The sequence below is a fragment of the Xenopus laevis genome, chromosome 8L, assembly GCF_017654675.1.
Source record: "Xenopus laevis strain J_2021 chromosome 8L, Xenopus_laevis_v10.1, whole genome shotgun sequence".
NCBI lineage: Eukaryota > Metazoa > Chordata > Amphibia > Anura > Pipidae > Xenopus > Xenopus laevis.
The window spans coordinates 109,030,903-109,058,038 of record NC_054385.1 but is presented as its reverse complement, the minus strand read 5'-3'; the positions used below and the strand labels follow the sequence as shown (position 1 = coordinate 109,058,038).

Here is a 27,136-nt window from a genome sequence, read left to right as displayed (position 1 = left end):
GAGACAACCCAGTACTATGTAGACAATTTACTTAATTTCACTGGTACAAAGTGCAGCTCTCCGTCACATTGACTAAATAAACAGACAAATGGCTTATTAAAAAGGGCAGTAGATAAAGCAAGTGGTGTGTTATTAAGGAGTGGTCAGGAGCAGAGCAGTATGATGTACAAATCAGCTTTAGGTGCAAATTACAGAATGTTCGGTCATTGGCACGTGATGCAATGCCAAGATTGTTGTCCCTGCAGGAATTCACAGCACAGATGCAAAACACTGAAAATGGTCTCACATTCACTTTAATAGCAATTGGCGGCAAGCACAGATGTTTATTATTGTCACTGACTTTTGTTGCTCAGAATTATGGGTCATGGTTCTGAGTGATAAATGCTTGATTTGCCTTAAAGGGGTGGTTCACCTTTAATTTTAACATGTTATAGAACGCTAATTCTATGTAACTTTTCAATTAGTCTTCATTATTTATTTATTTATTTTTTCAAATTATTCAAATCAGTCCCATGATTGCTAGGGTAATTTGGACACTACCAACCAGATTGCTGAAACTGCAAACCGCTGAATAAAAAAAGTTTAAAAAAACAAAAAAAAAAAACAAATAATAATAAAAAAAAAAGAAGAGAAAAGTTAACTGAAAGCTGTACAATCCCTTTAATGCATCATTTTATTATAGCACCAATGTGTATTATAGCACCAACATATTGTGCAGCGCTGATGCAGATAATTGCCATTATTTATTTATATAGCGCCAGCAAGTTAAGCAGTAATTTACATTCATTTATATAACAAACAGAGGCTTTACAATAATTTGGCAAACAATGTTTACAGAATAGATATTGGATCAGAGCCCTGCTCACAAAAGCTTACAATCAAAAAATGGGGGGGCGGAATACAGTTTGAGAGTTTGTCCTCTAGCCTCTGAGCCATTCATTAACAGATAACATGCATTTTAACCTTTAACAGCCTTTTTATTGGTTGTTAATGACCACCCCATTAAATGCATACAGGTCAATAAAAGGAGGTCATTGGCCTTTTAATGAATTTAGCATGACACACTACACTACGTAGTCACTACACATCATAAATGACATTTTCAGGTACTTAATAGCATTTTAAAGTAATTCTGGGAGAGGCACCAATTAAAAAGTACTTGCAATTGCCTAATTAGTAGAATTATCTGAAAATATTCTAGTTAATAAATAACATAAAATGTCCTGTTCCAGCACTGGATGTTCTGCCTAAGGCTTTGGGCTGAAACAACAAAAGGAAATGTAGAACAGACATCCTCAGGGGAACTTTCAATGGTGATCGGCCATTTTGATTCTTGCACGAGAGTGGATGATTCAAATGCCTTTTGCCTGGACACAGCCAGTACCCCTTCATGGCCTACACCAACGTTGTTTGAGACGGTTTGTGATTTGCAGACTTGGAGAATGCAAAATGCCCAGACAGCTACTTGCTTATCTAGGGGAGGACATTTTAAAGGGGTTGCTCACCTTTAAATTAACGTTTAGTATGATGTATAGAGTCCTGCACGGGGTCCATTTTTTGGGACCCAACCTGTACCCGCAACCCAAACCCGCATTTTTACCTGCTTGGACCCGCTACCCAACCCACAAGTACCTTATCCGCAACCCGGACCATCACGAATCAGGAAGTGCCGTCACTGTAAACCGGAAGTGACATCATCGGAAGTAGATGTGACCAGAAAAAGGAGTAAATATCAATATTGAGAAGACTCGTGGCCGACCCGAAGAACCGCATCTATACCCACACCTGGAACTTCTACACACAACCCGCAGGGTACCGCAGGTTTTTGCAGGTAACCAACCCGCTTCAGGACTCTAACCCATGGGTCGGTCGGGTTAGGGCCGACCTCAGACCCCCATTTGCAGGTGGGTCTGGGTCATGCTTTTCCTCCTGCTCTCCCTGCCCGCTTACACGGACGGCTTCCGGTTTTATAGCCGCGCCCCTGCTCACCCCACCCCTTTTGTGACATCAGCAGGGAGGCGCAGGTCTATAAAAAGGAACCCGGAAGTCGGGCTCGGGTCGGGTAGCGCGTGATATTCTGAGGCAATTTGTTTTCATTTTTTATTTTGTGTTTTTTTTTTTTGTTTGTTATTTAGCTTTTAAGTCAGCAGTTCTCCTATTTCAATCTGGTTGCTAAGGTTAAAATTACCCAAGTGACCATGCAATGATTTGAATAAGAGACTGGAATATGAATAGGAGAGGTCCTAAACAGAACAGCAACAGTAATAGAAAGTAGCAATAATAGTAAATCTGTAGCCTTACAGAGCATTTTATTTAAGTTGGGGTCAGTGATCCCCATTGGAAAGCTGGAAAAAATATAATAATTAAACTATAAAAAAAATTAAATGACGACAGCCATTCTATAACATACTAAAAGTTAACTCAACAGCCTCTGGGACTGATAAACGGGTAGGTTAACCTTGAAGTTAAACTTTTAGTATGTTATAGAATGGCCAATTCCAAGCAACTGTTCAATTGGCTTTCATTATTTATCTTTTACAGTTTTTTTTCATTATTTGCCTTCATCTTCTTCTTCTTCTTCTTCTTCTTCTTCTAACTCTTTCCAGATTTCAAAAGGGGGTCACTGACCCCATCTAAAAACAGTTGCTCTATAGAGCCACACATCAATTTTCATTGCTATTTTTAATTACACATCTTTCTAGTCAGACCCTCTCCTATTTATATTCCAGTCTCTTATTAATATCAATGCATGGTTGCTAGGGTAATTTGGACCCTAGCAACCAGACTGCTGAAATTATAAATTTGAGAGCTAAATAACTGAAAAACCACAAATAATAAAAAATGAAAACCAATTACAAATTGTATCAGAATATCACTCTCTGCATCAGTGATCCCCAACCAGTGGCTTGAAAGCAACATGTTGCTCCCATTAGCTTCTAAGCAGATGCTTATTTTTAAATTCTGAGCTTGACGATGTGTTTTGGTTGCATAAAATCCATGTGTACTGCCAAACAGAGCCTCCTATAGGCTGCCAGTCCAAATGAAAATGGACAAATCACTTGCACCGCTGGTGATCAGTTGTTGCACCAGTCAGTACATTCTCCCCATAATGAGCTGAATGGATGGCTTCCATCTAATTAAGAGCAAGTAAACACAAGTGTCTGGCAGAGCTGTGTGTCAAATTGAATGCTTATTAAAAAAGTGCTTTGTTAAAGTGCCAACAAAATGCACTGCATGCAAACAAGCTTGCTTTGTGGATTGGGGTTTAGGTTAGAAATCCACCTCCTGACAAATGCTATAGCCTTAAAGGAGAACTAAACCCTTAATTATAAAAACCCCTACCCCCTCCCTGCTCCCCCCCCCCAGTCTAGGTGTTACCCCCAGTAAATGCCCCTACCTCTTTACTTACCCCTCGGTGCAGATTCTGTGCAGCGGAGTTCATGGACGCCATCTTCTTCTCTTCGGTAATATTCGTGTCTTTTTGTCACTTTTGGCGCATGCAAAGTTGCTGCGAACCAGAGGATTGCTCCAACTGTGCATGCGCCGGTACGCCACTCTCTCTTCCCGGAGAGAAGATGGCACCCGTGAACTCCGCTGCACAGAATCTGCACCGAGGGGTAAGCGAAGAGGCAAGGGCATTTACCGGGGGGTAGGGCTTTTTATAATTAAGGGTTTGGTTCTCCTTTAAAGGGAGGTTCACCTTCAAGTTAACTCTTAAAGCAGAAGGAAAGGCTAAAATTAGGTAAGCTTTATCAGGTCTATATAAATACACCAGTAAACCCTCAAAGTAATGCTGCTCCGAGTCCCCTGTCAAAAGAAACACTGCATTTCTTTCCTTCTATGGTGTACTCATGGGCTTCTGTATCAGACTTCCTGTTTTTAGCTTAAACCTCCAGGGCTAGGGCATGTTCAGTTTGCTCATCTCTCCCTTTTTCCCCCTCCCTGCTGTAATCTGAGCTCAGAGCTACGAGTGAGCAGGGAGAGACTCAAGCAGGAAGTGATGTTACACCAAGCTAATATTGCAGCTGCTATCCTAAACAGGAACGGTAAAACATTCTACAGAATAAATATATTCTTATAGCTTGCACTATTGTGGCTAATCTATTGGCAATAAACTGCTTTGGTAGCTTTGATTCTCCTTTAAAGGGGGATGTAAAATCAAAAAATAAAATTCCTTTAATGGGTCCACTGTCTAAAAATAAACCTATCTGCAATATACTTCAATAAAAAAAATTCTGTACCTTTTTCATTAAAAAAATTATTTTCTGCGCTCCAGCTCCCCCTTCTCTCTATGCACACAGACTTCAGCTTTACTTCAAAACAATCTCCCCTCCTCAGAGTTCCATAATGTCAGGGAAAGCGCGTGGAGTGGTCACGGAGGTCAGCTTTAGGAACGAAAAGATAAATTAACCCAAAGTTTCTCTTATCTTGAAGTAAAGCAGCCGAGGGCCCGGCCCGCCGTGTTGAGGAATTCATGCAGGCTGAAGTCTGTGTGCATAGAGAGAAGGGGGAGCTGGAGCGCAGAAAATCATGGTTTTTATAAAAAAGGTACAGAATTTTTTATGGAAGTATATTGAAGATGTCTATTTTTAGACAGTGGACCCATTAAAGGAATTGTATTTTTTTTTTTAAAGGTTTTTATTTTTGCTTTTATAACACAACAAGACAGTACACAACAAAACACGTACAGCTTGGCGACAGCAATTCAGGAGCAGATATACATCAAAACATCTTGACAATTAGCAGAGGCAGATTGTAGGGGCACGGGATGGGAGAGGAGAGACACTCCAGACAGAAGAATAGTAAGAGCCTTCAACCCTAGGGGGCTGAGTCTGGGTTGGCATCTAGCCAAGGATCCCAAACCTTTTCAAACTTTTGGGGACACTTTCTGGCCATATAAGTGAGTTTGATGACAGGCAGTTTACTGTTTATCAATTGAACCCATTGTTTGACTGTAGGCGCTTGGGGACTCATCCACTTCATCGCGACAAGTTTCTTTGCATAGAAATACACTGACTTTAACAATATCCTGGTTTTATTCAGGGGAACATCAACAAGTCCTAGGAGGCATATCTCTGGAGTTACCACTCCCGGCAGGAGGAGTTGCTCCGAAAGATATTTTACCACTTTGGTCCAGTATTCATGAACTAGGGGGCAAGCCCACAGCAGGTGGAAGAACCCAGTATCTGGGGCCTGACATTTGGGGCAGTTGGCATCAGGGTTTCTGCCTATCTTTTTGAGCCTCAGTGGGGTGATGTAGGACCTATGCATTATTCGGTACTGGACCATTTTATCCCTAGTGGAGATCAGAAAATCATAGACTCCCTCAACTGCATCCTCCCACATTGCATCATCTAAGTGAGGTAGATCCACAACCCACTTACTCATTACCTTCCCAAATGGGCTGCCAAGGGCAGAGATCAGAGACTTGTAGAGGTCTGATACTAATTTTTTGGGGCTAGGGTCCCATAGTCTGCGTTCATATTGTGGAACCACAGTAGAGATTGACTGTGAGCCAAACTGGGACATAAATGCATGTCGCAATTGGAAATATCGGTACAGTTGGATCGTGGGGTGGTGTAGCTTCTCCTTGAGTTGGGCCAGAGTAGGTAAGGAATCAGTGAGCAGCAAATCATTTAAGTGTTGAATCCCCAATTTGGGCCAGTAGTGAAAGTCAGGTAAAAAAGAGAAGTGTGGGAGGTTTGAGTTCCTCCATAGTGGAGCATATGGCGAGGGCAGGGGACTACTATGGGTCAGCAATTTGTGAACTATAGCCCATATCTTTTGCGGGATGGACAGCACTGGCGGCAGTTCGGGGCTGTCCTTGCGCCTCCGGTACGGGGCATTCCTAATAGCCTCCAGGGAGCCAGCAACAGAGGCATGAAGTGCAGTCAACGTATTCTCAGGGTCAGGGCAAAGCCAATTATGTATAAACATCAACTGTGAGGCATAGTAATAGTAGCAAAGGTGCGGAAGGGCAAGGCCTCCCTGTTCCTGAGGGGCCATGAGCGAGAGCTTGCTGATCCTAGGGGATTTGTGAGCCCATATAAAGGGAAGTAAAATAGTATCTATGTGTTTGTGGACTGGAGGGACAATCCACACTGGGGCATGTTGCATCACATACAGATATTTAGGCAAAACAATCATTTTAAATAGATTCACTCTGCCCCATACCGTGAGTGGGAGGCGCTCCCATTGACCTGCTTTGGTTTTAAATGAGTGTGTCACTGGATCAATATTATCCGCCACATATTCATCAAGCTTGTTAGATATGACGATCCCCAAGTATTTAAACTTGGACACCCATTTCAGACCCAAATTCACACCTTCAGTACGGGGCGCATCAATAGAAAAGAGAGTAGATTTGTCTTTGTTTATCAAGAGGCCACTAAAAGTGCCAAAATGATCAATCAGTTCCAGCGCCTTGCGCAAAGAATTTTCGGGGTCTGCTAAGAACAACAAAATGTCATCTGCATATAGGGCTGTCTTTTCTTCCAACCTACCATACTTAAGCCCAATCACATTAGGAGTTTGACGTATCATTATGGCCAATGGCTCTATTGCCAGAGCAAACTGCAGTGGGGAAAGCGGGCATCCCTGCCTAGTGCCTCGAGATAAGGGGAATGCTCTAGAGAGGGTGTTATTTACCTGGATGCGGGCAGATGGGGATTGGTGGAGCAGCTGAATCCAATTTATGAAGGTGCGGCCTATTCCAAAGTTCTCCAACACCTTCCATAAATAGGACCACTCAACTGAGTCGAATGCCTTGGTGGCATCAAGGGATGCTAGCGAGTAATTGTATTTTTTTTACATCACATTTAAAATGTTATGAAATGACCAATTCTAAACTACTTTTCAATTGGTCTTCATTATTTATTGTTTTTGAATTATTAGCCTTCTTATGACCAATACCAGCTTTCAAATAGGGGTCACGGACCCCATTTAAAACAAAAAATGCTCTAAAAGGCTACAAATATATTGTAACTGCTACTTTTTATTACTCATCTTTCTATTCAGGCCCTCACCTATTCATATTCCAGTCTCTCATTTAAAGCAATGTGTGGTTGCTAGGATTTGTTGGATCCTAGCAACCAAATAGCTGAAATCGCAAACTGGAGAGCCGCTCAATAAAAAGCTAAAACACAAGAGCCACAAGTAATAAAAGATGAAAACAAATTGCAAGTTGTCTCATAATATCACTCTCTACAACATGGCAAAAGTTAATTTAAAGGTGAACAACCCCTTTAATAAAGCCTACAACAAAATTAAAGTGTAAATGCACAACTAATTAAAGTGTAAATGCACAAATCCTACCAGGGCATGGAGCCCATCATTACAATTTCATCTACAGTAACTTAATAAAGCAACAGACTCAACATTATTATAAAGATACCTACAAAATAAACAAAATTTCTTTTAAAAAGTCATCAAGTTTAGAAGACATATTTTTTCTAGCAGATGGCCCTAATATCTTAAAGCGATACGGACACGTTCCTATAAAAATCATAGAAACGGGTCAGTATCAAGTAAATGCTGCACCCAGAATAGTTCCCGTCAAAGCCGGCCCCAGTCCTGCAAACCTGCGATAACCGGACCCTCCGACACTGCTAAAAGACCTTCTGTGCCGTTTCAGTGATGCTGGGCTGGGGGCGGCGCGATCCTTCCATAGACTAATTACGAATAAACAAACAGGACTTCAGCCTATGGAAGGATCACTCCGCGCCCAGCCTCAAGGAAACAAGGCAGAAGATCAGTTAGTAGTGGCAATGGATCGCCTGCACAAAGGTTTGCGGAGCTGCTTTGAGGGGAACTATAAAGGGTGCCGCAACTACTTGATACTGACACGCTCCTATGATTTTTTTAGGAACGTGTCAGTATCGATTTAATACAGTTATCCAGAATACTTGGGACCTGAGGTTTTCCACGTAACAGAGCTTTCTGTAATTTGGATCCTCATGTCCTAAAGGTGGCCATACATGGGCAGATCTTGCACCAATATGCCCACCTTGAGTTGGAGATATTGGGCTGATCCAATCATGGGCCCCAATGATCAGATCACAAGGCCAGGAATGCAGGCGATGGAGTTGAGAGCCCCACCTGCCCGAACCTCAACCGATTTTCAGCCAGATATCGATCACGGAAGCCTGTGGGAGGGCCCCATACACTGGCCAATCAGCTGCTAATTGTCAGCTTTTCTCAGCTCATGTATGGCCACCTCGAATCTCCTAGAAATCGTGTAAACATTAAATAAACCCAATAGGCTGGTTTTGCTTCCAACAAGGATTAATTATATCTTAGTTTGGAACAAGTACAAGCTACTGTTTTATTATAACAGAGAAAAAGGAAATAATTTAGAAAAGTATGGATTATTTGGATAAAATGGAGTCGATGGGAGACGGACTTTCCGTAATTCTGAGTTTTGAGGATAACGGCTCCGATACCTGTATAGTATACATATACATTTCGGAATAAGGGTACTGATTTTTTTTTTTTTTTTTTTTTTTGAGAAAGGCCTCAGACCCACCCAGGGTCCTCAAACACAATAAAGTTGCCCTGATTAGAGCTGCTATGAAGTTGTGTTGACATTGTTTTTGGATGCAGAACTACAACTTTCGTTCCATGTTGTGATGCGGAGGCCTGCAACATCTGGGGAATAAAATGTGTTAGGACAAACAATACAGATAAGTTTCTTGGAGCAATAAAGATATAAATACCCAAACCAAAACCACAGGCATGAAATGTGGTGCTTAATTGTACCTGTGTTCATTAAAGTTTTATGTGCAAGTTTTACAGGTTTAATTTTCAACTCCTCACACGGCACAGACTGGAGTGGAACCAGACTGAAGCAGCTCTGCACATGTACCGTCCCTAGACCAGGTAAGCAGGGGTATTGGTTATTAACTCTATAGTTGCCAGTCTGTAATAAGATACACGGAGCGCAATATTTAAGGAGCAGCTATTGCCCAACCGATGTTTTGCTATAGTGATATTATTGTTTCAGCTTCCCAGAGAGTAAACTGAAGGGACTCCCATTCTTTAGCTTTAAATGCACTTGTATTGGTCTAATAAAGAGAATGTAAACACCAAAATAAGATTTTGGATAATGAAACATTGTACAATTGGAGGTATAGTATCAGCTATCCAGAAAGCTCTCATACACTCCATTTTATCCAGATAATCCTAATTTTTAAAAACAAATTCCCTTTTCTTTGTAATAATAAAAGTGCACCTTTTACTTGGTCCCAACTAAGATAAAATGTCTTTTTCCGTATTATAATTTTTATTGATTTCCATTAAACTCTCTATTATTGGAATGCCAGGGCCTATTTTGACTCCCAGTCCAGACCTGAAGAACCGGCTCCAAAGATACATAAAAGGTTGAATTCAGTTGCATGGTTTCAAGAGACCGAACCAGCTGCACTGAAAGGGGCTCGCGAATACTGCTTTCATTTACAAATAACGTTAAAACACAAAAATGATTTAATAAATGTATTCCCCCCCCCATGAGTCAAAATTTTATTTTGAGGTTTGCATCGGAAGTGTTGCTGGATTACAACTCGGTGCAGTCCCTGACAATCGAATGCTTGTTATAAAGATTTATACATGAATTATCCAGAATGCTAGGGTTTTCTGGATAACAGATCCTTCTGTAATTTGCATCTCCATACCTTAAGGCTGCTAAAAATATTATAAATGTTAAACCAACCCAATAGGAGTGTTTTACCGCCAATATGGATTCATGCAGCATTGTTACCATCAAGTATAATGTACAATTTCATTATTACAGAGAAAAAAATAAATAAAAATTTGCTTAAAATGGTCTATGGACTTCCCAGAACTTGGGGCTCTCTGCATAATGGGCTTCTGGCTAACAGATCCCATACCGGTAGTGCCAAGACAGCTGCAGAGCAGTTGCCATTCAGGAGAGTTTATGGGGCAGATTTATTAAGGGTCGGAGTGAAAATTCTAATTTTTATATTGGTCAAAGCAATCAAATTTGAATTGTGAATTATCCAAACTCAAATTTGATTTTCGATAATCTGACCCTTTAAGAACTCAAATTCAACTATTCGCCACCTTAAGCCTGCCGAATTGCTGTACAAGTCAATAGGAGAGGTCCAAGGATCAATGTGGTGATGTTTGTAGCCATCCTGACAGTCAAGTTTTTTTTCAGAATTTTTCTAATTCGAATCAAATTCGATTCAACTCATCCTAGCTCAGAAAATGTTATTTTATTAATATATTTCGAGTTTATGGGAGTTTAAAGAAACTCACATAAAGTCGACTTTTGATAAATGTGCCTCCAAATGTGAATTTTCGAACAGCATTGAAACAAAAGCCCATCAGCAGATCCAACTGTTCCAATACATAAAATCCAAATCAAACTGTGCATGATCTAAAAGGTGTGTGTGTATTTACAGACCAAACAATGAAACCCTGCCAATCCTATGATACTCACCTCAAAGTCCCATTCTCTCCTTTATCCAGGCTTGTGAACCGACTGTACAATCGAGTTATCTGGCTGTGAGAAACTACAGAGAGAATGAAAAAAAAGTTAAGTATGTAATCGTGGCAAGACTATGAAACGCAAATATGATGGTGTCATGGCAAAATGCATTTATATTTTTACTTCAGATCTTAAAGAAAGAAATCTCAATATGACAAAACTTTATAAAGCAAGTGAGAAGTTTCCTCAACGATAGAAACTCGCAGCAACTAATCAATGTGTACATGTTTCCAATCACCTAGAGCAGTGCTGTCCAACACATTCCATGCTCTGGGCTAATTATCTATCTCTCACATGGCAGCCAGGGTATTAGAAGATGTCATACTAAGATATAGGGAGGAGATTTTGGGAATGTTTACATCCATTAGCTCTCTTAAAGGGCCATACCTGTGGATGGGTTTCCCCCATGGTCAAAGACAGACCCTTCTTACAGTAAGAACTGAAACTGAACTCAAATATTTAACTCCCAGTCAATATTATAGGTGAGGGATAAAGTACATGGACTACTGCCAGGAGGGTGGGGGAAATAAATAAATAAACACACATACACCCCCTTCAACTTTTTTTTTTTTTTTGGAGAGTTGCAAGCATAGCCACAGTTCAATAATATATAGAAAATGAAACACTGTTTCCCCCCTAATATCTACATAAGTGCCCAAATGATATGCTGAACATACTTTTTGCCTCTTGTTTAAGTTAGGAAATATGTTGGGCGTTTGGTATTTTTGGCACTAAAGAAAATGAAACCAGTTTTGCTTTAGCACCTCCTGGTTCTGCCAAGCAAATTAGAAGCAACTAATTACCAGTCCATGGAGAACCTCTCTGATAATGGGTTGCTCAAATGCTGCAGCTTTGGGAAGGGAGGGGAAAGTTTGTTCAAAGATAGATTAGGATTTCTGAACAAATTATAAAGGAAGTTCAATGAAGAAAAAAATTCAATTAGTGCTTTAAGAAAATTTTTTATTTTTTAAATGAAAAGAATGCATTTTCAAAACAAGTCCTGTTTATTGTGCTTATTTTTATCAAAGGTGCTTTCAGGTATGTACGGTATCTTTACAGGAGCAGTACACTCCCTTGTTCAACATGTTCATTGAATAGTGCTTTGCCCAACATACAAGGAACAATAATGAAGTAGTTTCAGTCTCCTTGTTTGCCCTGTTTAGAAATAAAAACAATTTTTTCCCACCAATTAAAACAATAGGCAAAAAGCATGCTTCACAAGATCTAAATTCATATTGAATGAGGAGTTTCCTGAAGTATCTAAAAGACCAAAAAAAATAAATTAAAAAAAACACGACATTTTACCAAAATTCTACCCAAACTAGGCTGGATTTCCTCAGATTTGGTCTCAAAATTTGGAAATCGCTGCTCCATAGTAAGAACATTAATAGCGTTGAAAGAAACGATTTCCCTGCCTTATAAAAGGACACGGTAACTTATTCTGTGACTTGATCAGATACCTACACATGCAAAGATACCCTTGTTTGAGAGATGGTCACATTAGTGGATATTAGACATATCAGGCTTATCAGAGCAGATCAGAGCACAATGCATATATAGTACTATTGGGTACTTGTTTGAAAGCCATCTCATAGATTTCTGGCTAAACCCTAAGGGTAGGGACACACTGGGCGATTTGGGGAGATTTAGTCGCCTGGCGACTAATCGCCGCGACTTTCCACGACCAATCTTCCCCGAATGCCTCCCCTCGCTCTGCGCCTGGCTAAAATGAAAAATCGCCTGAGCTAATCACACGCGGCGATTCGTTTTCCGAAGTCGCCCGAAGTTTCCTCGTGAGGCAACTTCGGGCGATTTCGGAAAACGAATCGCCGAGTGTGATTAGCACAGGCGATTTTTCATTTTAGCCAGGCGCAGAATGAGGGGAGGCATTCGGGGAGAAAAGTCGCGGCGATTAGTCGCCAGGCGACTAAATCTCCCCAAATCGCCCAGTGTGTCCCTACCCTAAAACAGATCCGTGACTAAAGCTGGCCATAGACGCAAAGACTTTCCCATCTCCCGACCTGCCACTAACCATTCCAATCAAATAAAGTAGAAAAGAACAGATCAGCCGATGTTCTGCCCCTGACAGCAATCGTACGATATCTATGTCCGACCAAAGCTAGTGACAGTCTCCCACTGAAAATCGTACGATCGGCAATACACGCAGAGATATTATCGGCAGCCGACAGAAATCTTTTAACCTGTCCGATCTCCGCAGGACGAAAAATGTCGGGACTCTCCACACACGGTCCGAAAATCGTACGAAACCTTGATTTTTGCATCTATGGCCAGCTCAATTAGTGAATAATTGGTCAGGAGTAGCAATCAGCAGACAATATTTGCCTGTGTATGGCTAAAATGATTAAAATATATGATTAAATATATTGCATCATTCGCAAAGGGCAAAAATACAGAATTGATCAAATAATCAAACTGCAAATAGAAAAGAAAAATGAGTTACACCTTTGCAGAAAGAAAATAAAAATCAATACTGAATACAATATACCATCTAACAATTACTTAAATCTCTTGTTTTAATGCTGCTGGGAACAAAAGTAATGCGAGAAGCCAATATTGAGAAACAGTTCCAATCAAGGAACAATCCCATATCAAAGGTTAATACAGGAAATAAGTACAGGCCAAGGCCAGATGGGAAACTTCTCAGCAAAAAACAAGGAAGAGCATTGCTAGGAAATTTTTCCCCACTTTGAGAAAAAGGCTACTTTGCCAGTCTCCATCTAGGGGCCAAAGATTTAGACAGGTCAGGTGGGTTGCTGAGATGAACTGTTAAAATGGGGTTACATTCCATTAAAAGGGGTGCTTCATCTCTCTTTTAGTATGTTATAGAATGGTCAATTCTAAGCAACTTTTCAATTGGTCTTCATTATTAAGTTTTTATAGTTCAATTATTTGCCTTCTTCTGACTCTTTTCAGCTTTCAAATGGGGGGTCACTGACCCATCTATAAGGTCACACGTTTGCGGTTATTTCTAGCGAACGGTGTGTACAACACATGCCTACGTTTATATATACTGTACGGGTGTACATGCGCAAAATATTTATGACTAACAGGGTTGCCAATTAATTCATGGATAAACCCACATTAAGGGCCAGTTTAAGATTGCTTCTGCATTTCGGAAGAAAACTCCACATGATTAGTGAACTCATACAGGGTTTCCTTTAAAAATTGCATGTGCTGAAGTCTAGATATTCAGTTTACAAATGGAATTGCATGTTTTAGGGTAGGACTACATAGACGTTTTCTGTGTGCTGACGCGCTGCGACAAAACGCATGCAACGGAAATAAGGTAAGAGATAGAAAGTAGCAGCGTTGATCCGACGCGACATGACTGATTCATCCGATATTTATATCGCTCACCTCATTTCCGTCGCATTTGATTTGTCGCATGCTTTTTTTTTGTCGCAGCGCGTCGAATTGCGGCAAAAACATCCATGTAGTCCTACCCTTAGTCTCACATATAAAGGTACAGTTGTAAACATGCAGCCTCTTGATCAAGCACATTTTTTCCTGCATTCAGAGCTGATGTAGACTCAGATGGGACCCATTAAACGGAAACCCTAAAGTTTTTAAATATAGAAATGCCTTTCCCATAGAGTATGGGATTGATTTCCATTCATGTTTTCGTGTGGTGGAACGACACCCATGAGCCGTACCCTTAAATGCTTTACTGTATTTTTGTTTTAAGCCCTTTAATGCTATATATCACCTGTTTCCTTTACCAAATCCCCACCTCATATACTGTAAGACTATTTCAAGTATTTATCAGACATTCTATAAAAAAATGCAGCCTTCCTCTTTTCCTCTGTCCAAAAGCGTGTTGTGTCCCCTGGTTTTAGGTGCAGGGATGATGCTCCCTCCTGAACTCAATACCTTTGCATTTACATTTGCCTATCGCGAGTAGAAAGATGCTAAAACAACTGGTGCAACATCTTGCAGACAAAAATACATCTGAACTGCACCGATAGCTCTGAAAGTTAAGTATGTACTATAGGCAAGCAGTCTGTTCCAACTCTATGTTCAAGTGCAGACAGGCAGAAGAGGGCTGTACACAAACAAGAAACAATAATTTATATTTTGCAGCTAGACTGTAAATTAGTTATAAATCCTGTTGGGGTGAAGGAGACTTTTTACTGGTGCTGGAATATTGACATTTATGATTTAGCAGGGCCAGATTTTGGGGCCTGTGATGCAAGAACCTGGAGATTAATCGCTAGTGATAAATCTCTGCTTCTGCAGGCGACTAATCTGTAATCTCCAGTAAAAGCTTTTCCATAGACAATAATGTAAATCGCTGGTGGTAAAACCCACACTTCAGTCTCCCAAAATCAATACAAACAGAACACTGGAGATTTCAGGAGATTAGTCGCCAGCAGAAGCAGAGATTTATCGCTAGTGATTAATCTCCAGGTATGCCAGTGCCCTAAAGGTAAGAGCAGATTGGGGGAGATTAGTTGCCCCTGCGACAATCTCCCCAAACTGCCTTCCCCTACCTTCCCGTCGAAGCTTTGGGCGACTTCGGAAAACGAAGAACCGCGATTGCCAGCCCGCTGACGATTTTTCATTTTAGCCGGCGGGAAGGTAGTTCAGGGAGATTGTCGCCCCGAAGAAGAGGAGATTTGTCGCCGGGGCAACTATTCTCTCCTAATCTGCCCTTACCCTTAAGGTGGCCATACACGGACAAATTTTTTTACTTCCAAACAATTCCAAAACGTTGCGATAATATCGATAACCTATATGATGGTTGATGGTGTACGAACGACCATTGGACGAACGATCATCTCGACATTATAGTTTGCAAAATTGATCGGATGAGTTTAAGGGGCACATTTACGAAGGGTCGAATATCGAGGGTTAATTAACCCTCGATATTCAACCATCGAAGTAAAATCCTTCAACTATCGAAGTCGAAGGATTTACCACGACCGAACGATTAAATCCTTATAATCAAACGATTCGAAGGATTTTAATTCATCAATCGAACGATTTTCCTTCGATCAGAAATTGCTTAGAAAGCTTATGGGGAAGGTCCCCATAGGCTAACATTGGTGCTCGGTAGGTTTTAAGTGGCGAAGTAGGTAGTCAAAGTTTTTTTTTGAGACAGTACTTTGACTATCGACTGGTCGAAAAGTCGAACAATTTTTAGTTCGAATCGTTCGATTTGAAGTCGTAATACTCAAAAAAAAAAAAAACAAAAAAAAAAAAAAACTTAGAAATTCTAAGTTTTTTTTACTTCAAATCCTTCACTTGAGCTAAGTAAATGTGCCCCTAAAACTTTAAGTCGTTCAGGTATAAAATCCCGCTTTGTGCATGTCAGGATTGTAGCACAAGCCAACGAACATATACGGAACATCGAACATATACAGAAGGACCCTAACGGTCATTGCTGAAAGCTTTATTCGTAACTATATAAAGAAATAAAGTGGTGCAGACTGCAGGAATCTCACCCTATCACCTCATATGTGAAAGAAGTTTATTCTGCCATAACAAGAAATAAATCTATATGTCTGCATGGGGCAGGGAAGAAGAAACGGACTATATACTACAGACAGTGACAATGCTGCACCACTCCTCGTTTGTTGAACAACGCTCGTCCGTACACGAAGCAAACGATACGGTTAGATCTGTTCATATAATCGTTCTCCGTGGTGGCATATCGTATGGTAAAATAATCAGACGATCGTTAAATTATAAGATCGTTCATCGCAGAGCAATAAAAAGTACGCCCATCTTTAGAAGTGTGGCACAACACAATACACATTTTGCACGAACAATATTGTCTCTCCCCAAGCCACTCAATGGTCCCCTGTCCCACATTAATAAATGTATGTAACAGAAGAAACTTAGCTCCACTGCTGAATCTCAGCTGCACATTTAGATCACAGGGAGAGCAAGTCATTTATAGAGAATGAGATAATAAGAATAATCACCATAAGCTGAAGTCAGAGAGATAAGATCACACACTAATGGTTTAACCTGTAATTCAATGACTGTTCGAGAATAACCAGCAATGGGGGCTGATCAGCAGGGGAAACAAACTAGAGTCACTGGATAGAGAGGAGAATACGGACAGCCTAAAGGCCCCCTGTCATCTTATCCTAATAGATCCACTAATTGCTGAACTACCCCCGCCAGCATGATGCAATGGTCTAACCTTACCGGGAGCCAGTGGGAATTGTAGTTCAGTGGCTGGGGAAATAACCATTCAAAGGGTTATGTTTGTCCACAGGGCATTAATCGAAAAAATTACTTACAACCCGTCTCCTTCTTAATCTCTTCTATCTCCTCATCCCTGAGCAGCGTTGACGCCCTGGAGCCCATTGTTTCTTCCTCTGACTTCCTTCCAAGAGCGCAGTCCTGACTGTAACATGCAACCAGCGCCGGCCTTTCTGTATTTAAGGAAAGGGGCGGAGACGTGACGTGTTAAGTTCGTTCCTTACTATACCTAGCACTCGCTCCGCCTCCTTAAGGGCGGGCTTTAGTAAATCTTACACGCTGAGCTAGAAAGCGCAACTTTACCTACGTTATAGCCACGCCCCTACTGTGTGTGGTTTTTTTTTCCTCAATAAACTTTATTTGATCGAAGACACACAATACTGGGAGCATTTCTATTCCTTGGTTATTGGAAATTTTGTTTTTGCAGTTATTTTTGTCCCATAAGTGAATACGCATAAACTGATGAGCATCGTTTTTGATTGTCAGCGTGTCATTCATTTGCAGAAATAGTTTGTTTCTGTTACTGGAAATTACTTAGTTTTTTACGTTGTTGTGGGGCATGAGTGTTTGATCAGTTTATACTGTAGCTGGGCCAATGGCCTTTTCAGACATTTGAGTTACAAATACCCCAATGAAATTCCGTTATTTAGTCTTTCCCCTATCTGTCTTTTTCCCCAGTCCTGTGATGTCACCAATCAGTCCCTATGACATCACCACCCCTCTCCCTCCCACAGACCCAGGGCAGAAATCACGGGGTCCCGTAGAACAAAATTTCCTGAGCCCCCTGGGCCCCACCCAACCTAGCCCCCTTGGTGCAGGGGCCTATAGAGTATTAAAATAATACATTGGTGTTAAAATTAAAAAAAAAAACACATTAGTGTTTAGTAGAACTGAACTCCTGGCTTCAGGACTTAAACTTCGGCTCCTTTCATGGTTTTGGGTATTTTCGCGGTTACGGGACTTCAGCTTCGGCTCTTTTGGTGGCTTTGTATCTTTTTGCGGCTTAGGGACTCCAACTTTGGCTCCTTTCGTGGCTTCAGGGTTTTTTCACCACTTCGGGACTTTGGCTCTTCAAGACTTCAGCTTTTCGGGACTTCAGCTCTTCATCAGTTCGGGACCTCGGCGGCTTAGGCATGGCTTTGGCACTGTCAAGGGAGGCCCGGATATTTATATTTAAGCGCAGCACAGCCGGGCCCCCCTTTAGGCCCAGTAAGATAGTACCCCCTGTGCCCCCCTAATGGCGGCCCTGCACAGGCCATTAAAAATTCCACCAGAAAAGTGGCAATTGTACCACTCCAATATTTGTGATGTGTATTATACTCTGCACTAGCCACTCTATCCTCTGAGGCCATCTTTACTTTACAAATTTTATAGGGACAAATATATTACTTAAAATAAAGCCTAGTACATAAAACACTTGGATTAATCCAGGCTTTCATCAGGTGACAAAATATTCACCATGTACTCCTGCCATCATGTCATTGAACCCCTCTTGCTTGAAACAAAAGGATGCAAAGAATAAGAGAGAAACTGGAGAATTAGATTAGTACATAGCCACTTTATTTACCAAGAGGGTTAACCAACTAATCTTTCAATTCACAATTAGGTTATTCAAACACAAAAACCTCTATAGAATTTCCTTATAAAAGAAAGTAAAGCCATAAATATAATTGTGTGTGTTGTTTAATCAAGATCACCTTGCCACCACTGCTCACTTTTGGAAAACAATAGTTGAGAGTATTGGGTGTTGAATATTCACACAGAGTTAAGTGGTAAGTAGCTTTAAATAAAAATGTATTTACACACGGAAATTATGTGCAATGCTTAGTTCAATTAGTAGTGAGAAAAGGTGATTTTATCTCAATTTCTAGTTTGTACAGTTGCTGTTTTGTACATACAGTACATGAAAACAAATCTGAGGTTACAACTTCCTTCCAGTCATATGACTCTATAACAGAAACTGAGACAAAATCAGGAACTGCAGAAAAAGATCTTGGAGGCCCCAACTTCCCTTCCTTTCAGAAAATGCCTTAAAACACTCGTCGTACACATCATTTCCCAGCCTTCCTTTCTTAAATAACCTCCCAGTCGAATTGTGAGTATATTCAAATTTAAAAAAAATCCACATAAATTCGAAATTCGACCTTTGATAAATGGGTCTCTACATATCAGGCTGCATATGGGGTAGTGCCATGATAGTAACAGCGCAGTTGACTGTTACAGTATATCCCTGTTATTAATACAGGTATAGGATCCGTTATCAGGAAACCCATAAATCAGAAAGCACTGATCTATGGGAAGGCAGTGACGTAACTAGAGGGGGCGGGCCCTGGCGCGGGACGCACTGCCGGGCCCCCCGCCCCCCTCCGTATACCCAAAACGGCAGGGAATCGCGGCGCATGAGCTGCCGGGGGGGCCCTGAGAGGGTGCGGGCCCTGGCCCAATCGCACCCCCTGCTCCACTGGTAGTTACGCCACTGTGGGAAGGCCATTTCCATAGACTCCATTTTAATCAAATAATTCACATTTTAAAAGGATTCCTTTTTCTCTATAATATTAAAACAATACCTTGTACTTGATCCTAACTAAAATATAATTAATCCCTATTGGAGGTGAAACAATCCACTTGGGTTTATTTATTGTTTAAATTATTTTTTTGTAGACTTAAGGTATGGAGATCCAAATTACGGAAAGACCCCTTATCCAGAAACCCCCAGGTCCCGAGCATTTTGAATAACAGGTCCCATACCTGTACTTCTACTGAATACAATGGGCGAATTGTAAACTTATATACCTTCGCACATGGAACTTTGAGATTACATGCATTTGCCAAAACACTGCAGTCTGGGAAGATACAAAACAATAAACATGTTATTATTATACATAATGCTATTTCTATTATTTTATTCAACTGGTTCTCTGTTAAGTGGCCCAGTTTTCCATATGCAGCAGAATGAATTTTAAAGCAAGCAGAGTGCCAACATTTTGACCATACCCAATCTGGAAAGTGAACAAATAGTTTAACCAGTACGTGCTATGTTTAGAAGCGTTTTATATGAGTTTACCACTGTAAACTTTGGGCCCGGGTGCACAAGCCCCAGACCTTCAGCAAGGGGAGCCAAACACCAGAAAACTTCAAAAGAGGCTGGCACAAGTCTGGACCCACGAAGTAGTAAAACCGGAGTCAGGTTGTAAAAGGGTTAAAAAAGCATACATTTTATTTTCCATAATTAAGAACCAGGCCTGACGCGTTTCGTGTCTACCAGGGACATTTACTCATAGAAAAGCTGGAAAGCCATGCCTAACTGTTACAGACATGCCCATCTTTTATAGCCTGTCCCATCACAAAGGGGGTTATCAAAGGGGTTTTATCTCATTGTCCCAATAAAAAAGCTCAACCAAATTTTGTCTTATTTATTAATAAATTAACTCGGTTTAATAGGATCGGTAAAAAACTCCAAAAAAGGGAAAACCTGAATCGTACAATTTTTTCAGCTTTTCTCCCAAAAAGATTGATCAGAAAAATTCAAGGTTTAGTAAATAACCCCCAAAGTGTAGTATTTAGTACTATCTTTTCTTGAAAAAGAGCTCCTGCTCGAAACATGTGGTACACTGGTGTCTAACCTTTTTGTTGCTATATTTTGATCTATTGATACTGTGCTTTGTTGGACGGAAGTGGTGGTAAAAGGTCCTGAAAATTGGAATAATTGATTTTCCTGTAATAAGTAATAGCATCCAGATCATACAATACATTGAGAGCAATGATCAGTGGAATAGCATTGCCAACACATAATAAAGTAAGAACAGTTAGAAATGGAATCTCCAGCACATTGCTAAGTAGTGGGTGCAGGCATCCCCCATCATATTACAGTGAGAGCACTGATTGCATCCCCAGCACAAACCACACGGTACAGTGTTTTATGTTGGGGAATCCATTATGCCATTGCTATTGCAATGCAAGTTATAACATCACATTAATAATATTGTGTGTCCTTTGAAACTTTGGATCTTCTTGATAAAGAACATCATTTTCACATTTTCCTGACTTAAAAATAAATCTGTGTTGAAGGGGTTGTTCATTTTTTAATTAACTTTAATATAATGCAGTGGGTGATAAACTAAGACAATTTGCAATTGGTTTTCATTTTTTATTATTTGTAGTTTTTATGTTATGTAGCTTTTTATTCAGCAGCTCTCCAGTTTGCAATTTTAACAATCGGTTTGCTATGGTCCAAATTACCCTAGCAACTATGCATACATATACAATTTTAAACGTTAACTTAAAGGTGAGCCATTCCTTTAAGGATCAGAAAATGGATAAGCAGTCAGGCCATGGCCTATGGCTCTGTGTAGCAAAAAACTACAATTATACTTATAAAATCAGTAAATATTTTATTTAGATTTACTTTAACAATCTGCATAAAAAGTAATTACTTTTATATGGATATTTCTCTTTAATTGATAAAAATAAGACTATAAATCTAATTGGTGAGGGATAGCCAGGAGTTACATTCTCCCACAATCTCTGTGCATGTCAGTAGACAGCACAATGGGACAGTACAGCCCAGGTATGGGATCTGTTATCCAGAAAGCTCAGAATTAAAGGAAGCCCATCTACCATACTACTCCATTTTAATCAAACAATTCAAATTTTTTAAAAAAAGATTTCCCTTTTCTCTGTAATAATAAAACAGTACCTTGTACTTGATCCCAACTAAGATATAATTAATCCTTATTACAGGCAAAACAATACTATTAGGTTTAATTATTGTTTGAATGATTTCTTTAGTAGACAAAGTATGGAGATCTAAATTACGGAAAGCTCTCGTATCCTGGAAACCCCAGGTCCCAAACATTCTGGATAACAGTTTCCATACCTAGGAATGGTATTTCTGGCACGGCAGTGGTTAGTGCCCTAACTAACGATTCTGACCCAGGTATCTCCCCAAACCCAGAATGCAGCATGAAGGGACTCTGTAAAGGTGCCAGCAAAGGTGTGCAAGTGTCTGACTGACTCACTCAGCTCATAAAAGGACAGACATCCAGCCTCATAGTCCAGTGAGATTCTTATTCTCCCACATGTAGGAACATGAGACAAATGTGTCCATTCATTGTTGTGAGTCACTGAATAGATATTTTCCCATCTGCACAAACACCAGGACTTCTTATTATCCCCAAGAAAGGACTCACCCCCATTCCTCTTTATACTGGGATAAGCTACCCCTACCTTCCAGTGACCTGATTCACTGCCTTCCACTTCCCAGTAATGTCTCCCTGAGGAGAAACTTGTGAAGCTTAAACCCTGAGAAATGTGAAATCTCTCTGGTTTTGGTGGGTAATGCTGGTCTGTATTTGTGTAAGATAAAGATTTCCCGTCCCTGGAAACCTGCACATTATCCCCAGTTGTGTTTAAATCCATTAACATGTTTGTAGCCTTCTTCCCATAGATTCTCCATCCTTTTACAACAGTCATAATTTTAGCTAGGCCTGCAAGTAATGTATCTGGGATCAGATCCAGATCCAAATCCCCTACTACAGGGACCTTTAGACCATCTCTCTCTCTGCCCTCATAATCTTCACTGTCAACACAAAGTAAGGCAGCAACATCTGATCCCTGTGCCGGCAAAAAAGTTAGTGGATCTGCCATGTTGCACAGATACTTAATGTTATCAATCTTTGTTGACAGCTTACTCTTTTTTTCATCCAGTCGCTGGATCAGATCAGTAAAAGGGAGTGAAAGTTTCGTTCCTTGCTTTGAGATTTCATCCAGATTTTGCTTCTCTAGGGCTTTTAACCTTTCGCTGATGTCCTTAAACAAAGCGGTGACTCTCTCTCTCTCACCGGCTACTTTTTCTTCCACTTCTTTCTTGCACTCCTGCAGCCTCTGGACTTGTCGCTCTGTCTCCCCTCTCTCTGGGGTTAATTTCTTCAGAACATTTCTCAGTTTCTCTTTTTGCTTCTCAGATGCTTCATTCAGCCCCTCCACCCTGTGACCCTTGTGATCTCCAAACTGGCGGCAGGACTCACAGATACAAGCACCATCCTCACAGCAGTAATACTTTAGGTGCTCATTGTGTGCAGAGCATTTTGTGTGCTCAGGACGGAACTGCTCTGCTATGTTATGCAGCGTGACATTTCTATTTAGTGTAGGCTCTTTTCTATATGTCTGTCTGCATTCAGGGCAGGAAGGATCCTCCCCCAAATAATCTTTTTGTGTTTGCCATGTTTTCGCAATGCAGTCCTTGCAGAAGTTATGCCCACACAGCAACGTTACAGGATCTCTATAAGTCTCCAAGCACACGGAGCAGGTTAGATCATTACTCAGATCAGCAGCCGCCATCACTGAAAGCGGGAAAAAGAAATGAAACTGAAAGGGTCTCTTGTTTTAGCTCACCCTTATTATTCAAGATATGGCATGTTTAATGCTCGGACTACAACTTCCTGTTAATCCTTCCTGCAATACTTCCTGCTATCTTTTATAAAACCTTAACAGTTCCTAGAGAGGCAAAATGCCAACTCTAACCATATAGAACACTATGGGGCACATTTACTAAGGGTCGAATATCGAGGGTTAATAAACCCTCGAATTCGACCCTCAAAGTAAAATCCTACGAATTCGAATATCGAATTCGAAGGATTTACCGCAAATCCTACGATCGATCGATCGAAGGAAAAATCATTAGATCGAACGGTAAAATCCTTCGAATCAAACCATTTGAATGATTTTAAACGATCGATCAAAGGATTTTTCTTCGATCACAAAAAGCTTAGAAAAGTGATGGGGAAGGTCCCCATAGGCTAACATTGCACCTCAGTAGGTTTAACCTTGCCGAAGTATGTAGTCAAAGTTTTTTTAAAGAGACAGTACTTCGACTATCGGATGGTCGAATGATTTTTACTTCGAATCGAAGTCGTAGTCAAAGGTCGTAGTCGATGGCCGAAGTACCCAAAAAAAAACTTTGCAATTCGAAGTTTTTTTCATTCGTATCCTTCACTCGAGCTTAGTAAATGTGCCCCTTTATATCTAAGATATATGTACCAAGACTCAAATAAAGTTAAAAATTAAGAATTTATTAAATATCACATTAAAATAGCGGGCTATGTGGGGGTCAGCATATACCATTTAATGTGGTATTTAATAAATTCTTAATTTTTAACTTCATTTGAGTCTTGGGACATATATCTTTATATATATATATATATATATATATATATATATATATATATATATATATATATAGGGGCTGATTCACTATGGGTCGAATATTCGACTAGGAATTGAAATCCTTCGATTATCGAAGTCGAAGGATTTAGCGCAAATTCTGCGATCGTACGATCGAAGGATTATTCCTTCGATTGAACGATTCAAAGGATTTAAATCCAACGATCGAAGGAATATCCTTCGATCAAAAAAAGTTAGGCAAGCCTATGGGGACCTTCCCCATAGGCTAACATTGACTTCGGTAGCTTTTATCTGCCGAACTAAGGGGTCGAAGTTTTTTTTTTAAAGAGACAGTACTTCGACTATCGAATGGTCGAATAGTCGAACGATTTTTACTTCGAATCCTTCGATTCGAAGTCGTAGTCGTAGTCGAAGGTCGAAGTAGCCCAAAAAATACTTTGAAATTTGAAGTTTTTTTACTTCGAATCCTTCACTCGAATTTAGTGAATCGGCCCCTTAGTGTTCTGTTCGTGCCTTTGGAACTGGGGCAAGTCCCTTTGACTTACTCTGTATTCACAGGAATCCAATTACAAAGACTCCCTACCAATGATATAATATAGTGAATAAAGGAGGAGTTACCGAGGAGTTTCAAGACCATATAAAAACACGAGGCCGAAGGCCGAGTGTTTTTATACAGGTCATGGAACTCTGAGGTGACTTATAATATCCTCATATTTTGCAACTGGGGGTACTTTATTTATTATAATACACAAATTTCAGTGAGTCATGTGACAGAAATGACATCAGAACTCACCGTTTATAACTGATGACATCAGAACTCACCATTTATAAGGATATAATTTACAAGATATTCATGGCTTTTGTGTATTACATAACCATGTAGAAGACTCACCAGCAGGAGTGCTTCTCTCGCTGACAAGCTGCAGCTGGCATATTTCCCTGTACCCTGGAGCCTCTGCACCCACCTGATTTATGGAGAAATTAACTCATGCCATTAGGTTGAGGGTAGAGGGGTAACATGTAATTTCCCTGATCAGTTTTATTAGCATTGTTGGGAGGGGCACCCGTTTTGCTGCTTGCAGGCCTGGATTTGTGGAAAGGCCACCAAGGCCCGGGCCTAGGGGGGCAAGATTTTAGAGGGCAGCATGCTGTCCAACCACACCTAGTGGGCCTAGGGTAGGGTTTCCATCTTATCCTAAATGTTTTACCGGCCGGTGGGGGGCAGGAACAAAAAGGGACGGGCGTGATGTCAAAACGGGGTGGGGCCATGATGTAAAAGGCGACGTGGCCACCGCACTGAGATTTCAAGATGGGGGACAAAGTCACAAAAGCTAAGTTTACAGGGGACTGGGGGCAGGCCGAGGGGTCTTTTTAAGGGTATTACAAATTTACCGGCAGCTACATTGCCGGTAAATTTGTAATACCGGCCCCGGCCTTGGCAGATGTTTTACCGGCTAGGCCGGTAAAATACCGGCCAGGTGGCAACCCTAGCCTAGGGGAGCCCGCTATGTAAATCCAGCCCTGGCTGCTTTGCTGGCATTTTGACTAGGAAAAATGTTGGAAGGAGAACTGTGGATTAAAAGCAGCCCTTTCTTACTAGCAGTCTCAAAGGGGCAGATTTACTGAATGGCGATGTGGCCGTCACTAGCGAAAATTCATCAGAAATACCATCCACAATTTGCTAATAGGTGTAGAGGACAATTCAATGCAAAAGAGTTAATTGCTAACATAGTTTCCGACCTATCATCAGGGGAATGAATGGTCGTTACTCCGCAAATTCTCTAAAGTGCGAATTCTACAGAACGATACCTCTTTCGCCAGAGTTTCCTTTTCCAGCTTACACTTGGCAAACTGATAAAATATAGCTTGAAGGACACTTCAAGCATTTGCATCTACATCACTAATAAAGACATATATATACAACCTATATGTACCTAGGGTTGCCACCTGGTCGGTATGTTAACCGCCTGGCCAGAAAAAATGATGGTTGATCCCAAAAAGATAAATATATAAGAAGGTCGGTATTTTTTTCCAGAAAAGGTGGCAACCCTATATGTACCCGCCCTATTCAAATTGACCTAAGCGCAAGTGTACCAATGATGTTTCACTAGGCAGAAATAAACTTTATCAAAAGTTTGCTATGACATTGTCACCATTAATATTTGTGTATTTTGTCTATTTAGGACACTGACAATACATTTCACAAAAAAAAACAACCTCCTTACTACAAAAGGTCATATCAGACTTCATCGGGGGGGGAAAGAGACCCAGAATTAAAGTGACAATTATGACTAAGCCTAAATTAATAGGAGGGATGGGAGTCCCACATATTTACAGATATTACTTGGCCATCAGATTAGAGGCTATGATCCACATACATGCCCCAACAGACGAGCCATGGAAAGACTTTGAAAATCACTATACAGTCCCTTACAACTATCCCACCTATTTTGGGTACCTAAGACATTCATAGTCACCCATAGGAATCTTTTGCCTACATCACAACAAGCCCTACAATTGTGGGACTCAATAGATATCAAGAGGAAACTAAGTACACGCAACAGCAGTTACAGATCTATTTTCTACAACAAGAGTTTTCCACCTGGCTGTAACCTGACAGATTTTAAACCCTGGATAGATGCAAATATGCTCACCATTACACACTTTCACTCAGATCATGCTATAATGTCCTTCCAAAAATGTAAAGAGGAACACGAGGGGGGGACTGGAGTGTATCCATGGCCCAGTACTTGGAGAGCTGCCAACCAAGGATTAACACCATTACATAAGATACTATACAAAAAAAAGATGAAAGAAGCTTCACTTCCCGACAGAGGCACTAAGAAGCTTGAACATTTGGTAACCCCTTTCCTTTCTATCTCTCTCCTCCTTCTTTTCCTTTACTTATCCCCCCCAACCCTCCCTCAGCTCTCCTCCCCACCCATCACTTTTTGTGGCTATAAAATCAGTGTCGGACTGGCCCACCAGGATACCAGGAAAACTCCAGGTGGGCCCAGGTGTCAGTGGGACCTCATGCTGCTAAACACTTGGCCAATTTCATGGTCATTCCCTATTTCTATGAGAACAAAGAGGCTAAATAGATAGAATAATAGATTATAGTATGTAAAGAAAAGAGAGAGAGGAGAATAAGGTTTTTTGGTGGGCCCTTGTTGTCCCAGTCCGACACTGTATAAAATAACAGAGCAGATAAAT

General features: G+C 40.7%; 2 protein-coding genes across 2 annotated transcripts in view; both read right to left on the bottom strand.

Annotated features, from left to right (window-relative positions):
• The window catches only part of chp1.L (calcineurin-like EF-hand protein 1 L homeolog), a 28,913-nt gene extending 12,038 nt beyond the window's left edge, over positions 1-16,875 (bottom strand). Inside the window, 2 exon segments of the mRNA NM_001091906.1 lie at positions 10,460-10,532; positions 16,780-16,875. Coding sequence (NP_001085375.1) covers positions 10,460-10,532; positions 16,780-16,846 — 140 coding nt within the window. The 5' untranslated portion in view covers positions 16,847-16,875.
• A 4,671-nt stretch (positions 16,876-21,546) lies between these two features.
• Positions 21,547-23,093, bottom strand: LOC108699560 (E3 ubiquitin-protein ligase TRIM39). Its single transcript, XM_018231646.2, has one exon. The coding sequence runs from the start codon at positions 23,078-23,080 to the stop codon at positions 21,656-21,658; it is 1,425 nt and encodes a 474-aa protein (XP_018087135.1). The 5' UTR covers positions 23,081-23,093; the 3' UTR covers positions 21,547-21,655.
• Positions 23,094-27,136: the final 4,043 nt, after the last annotated feature.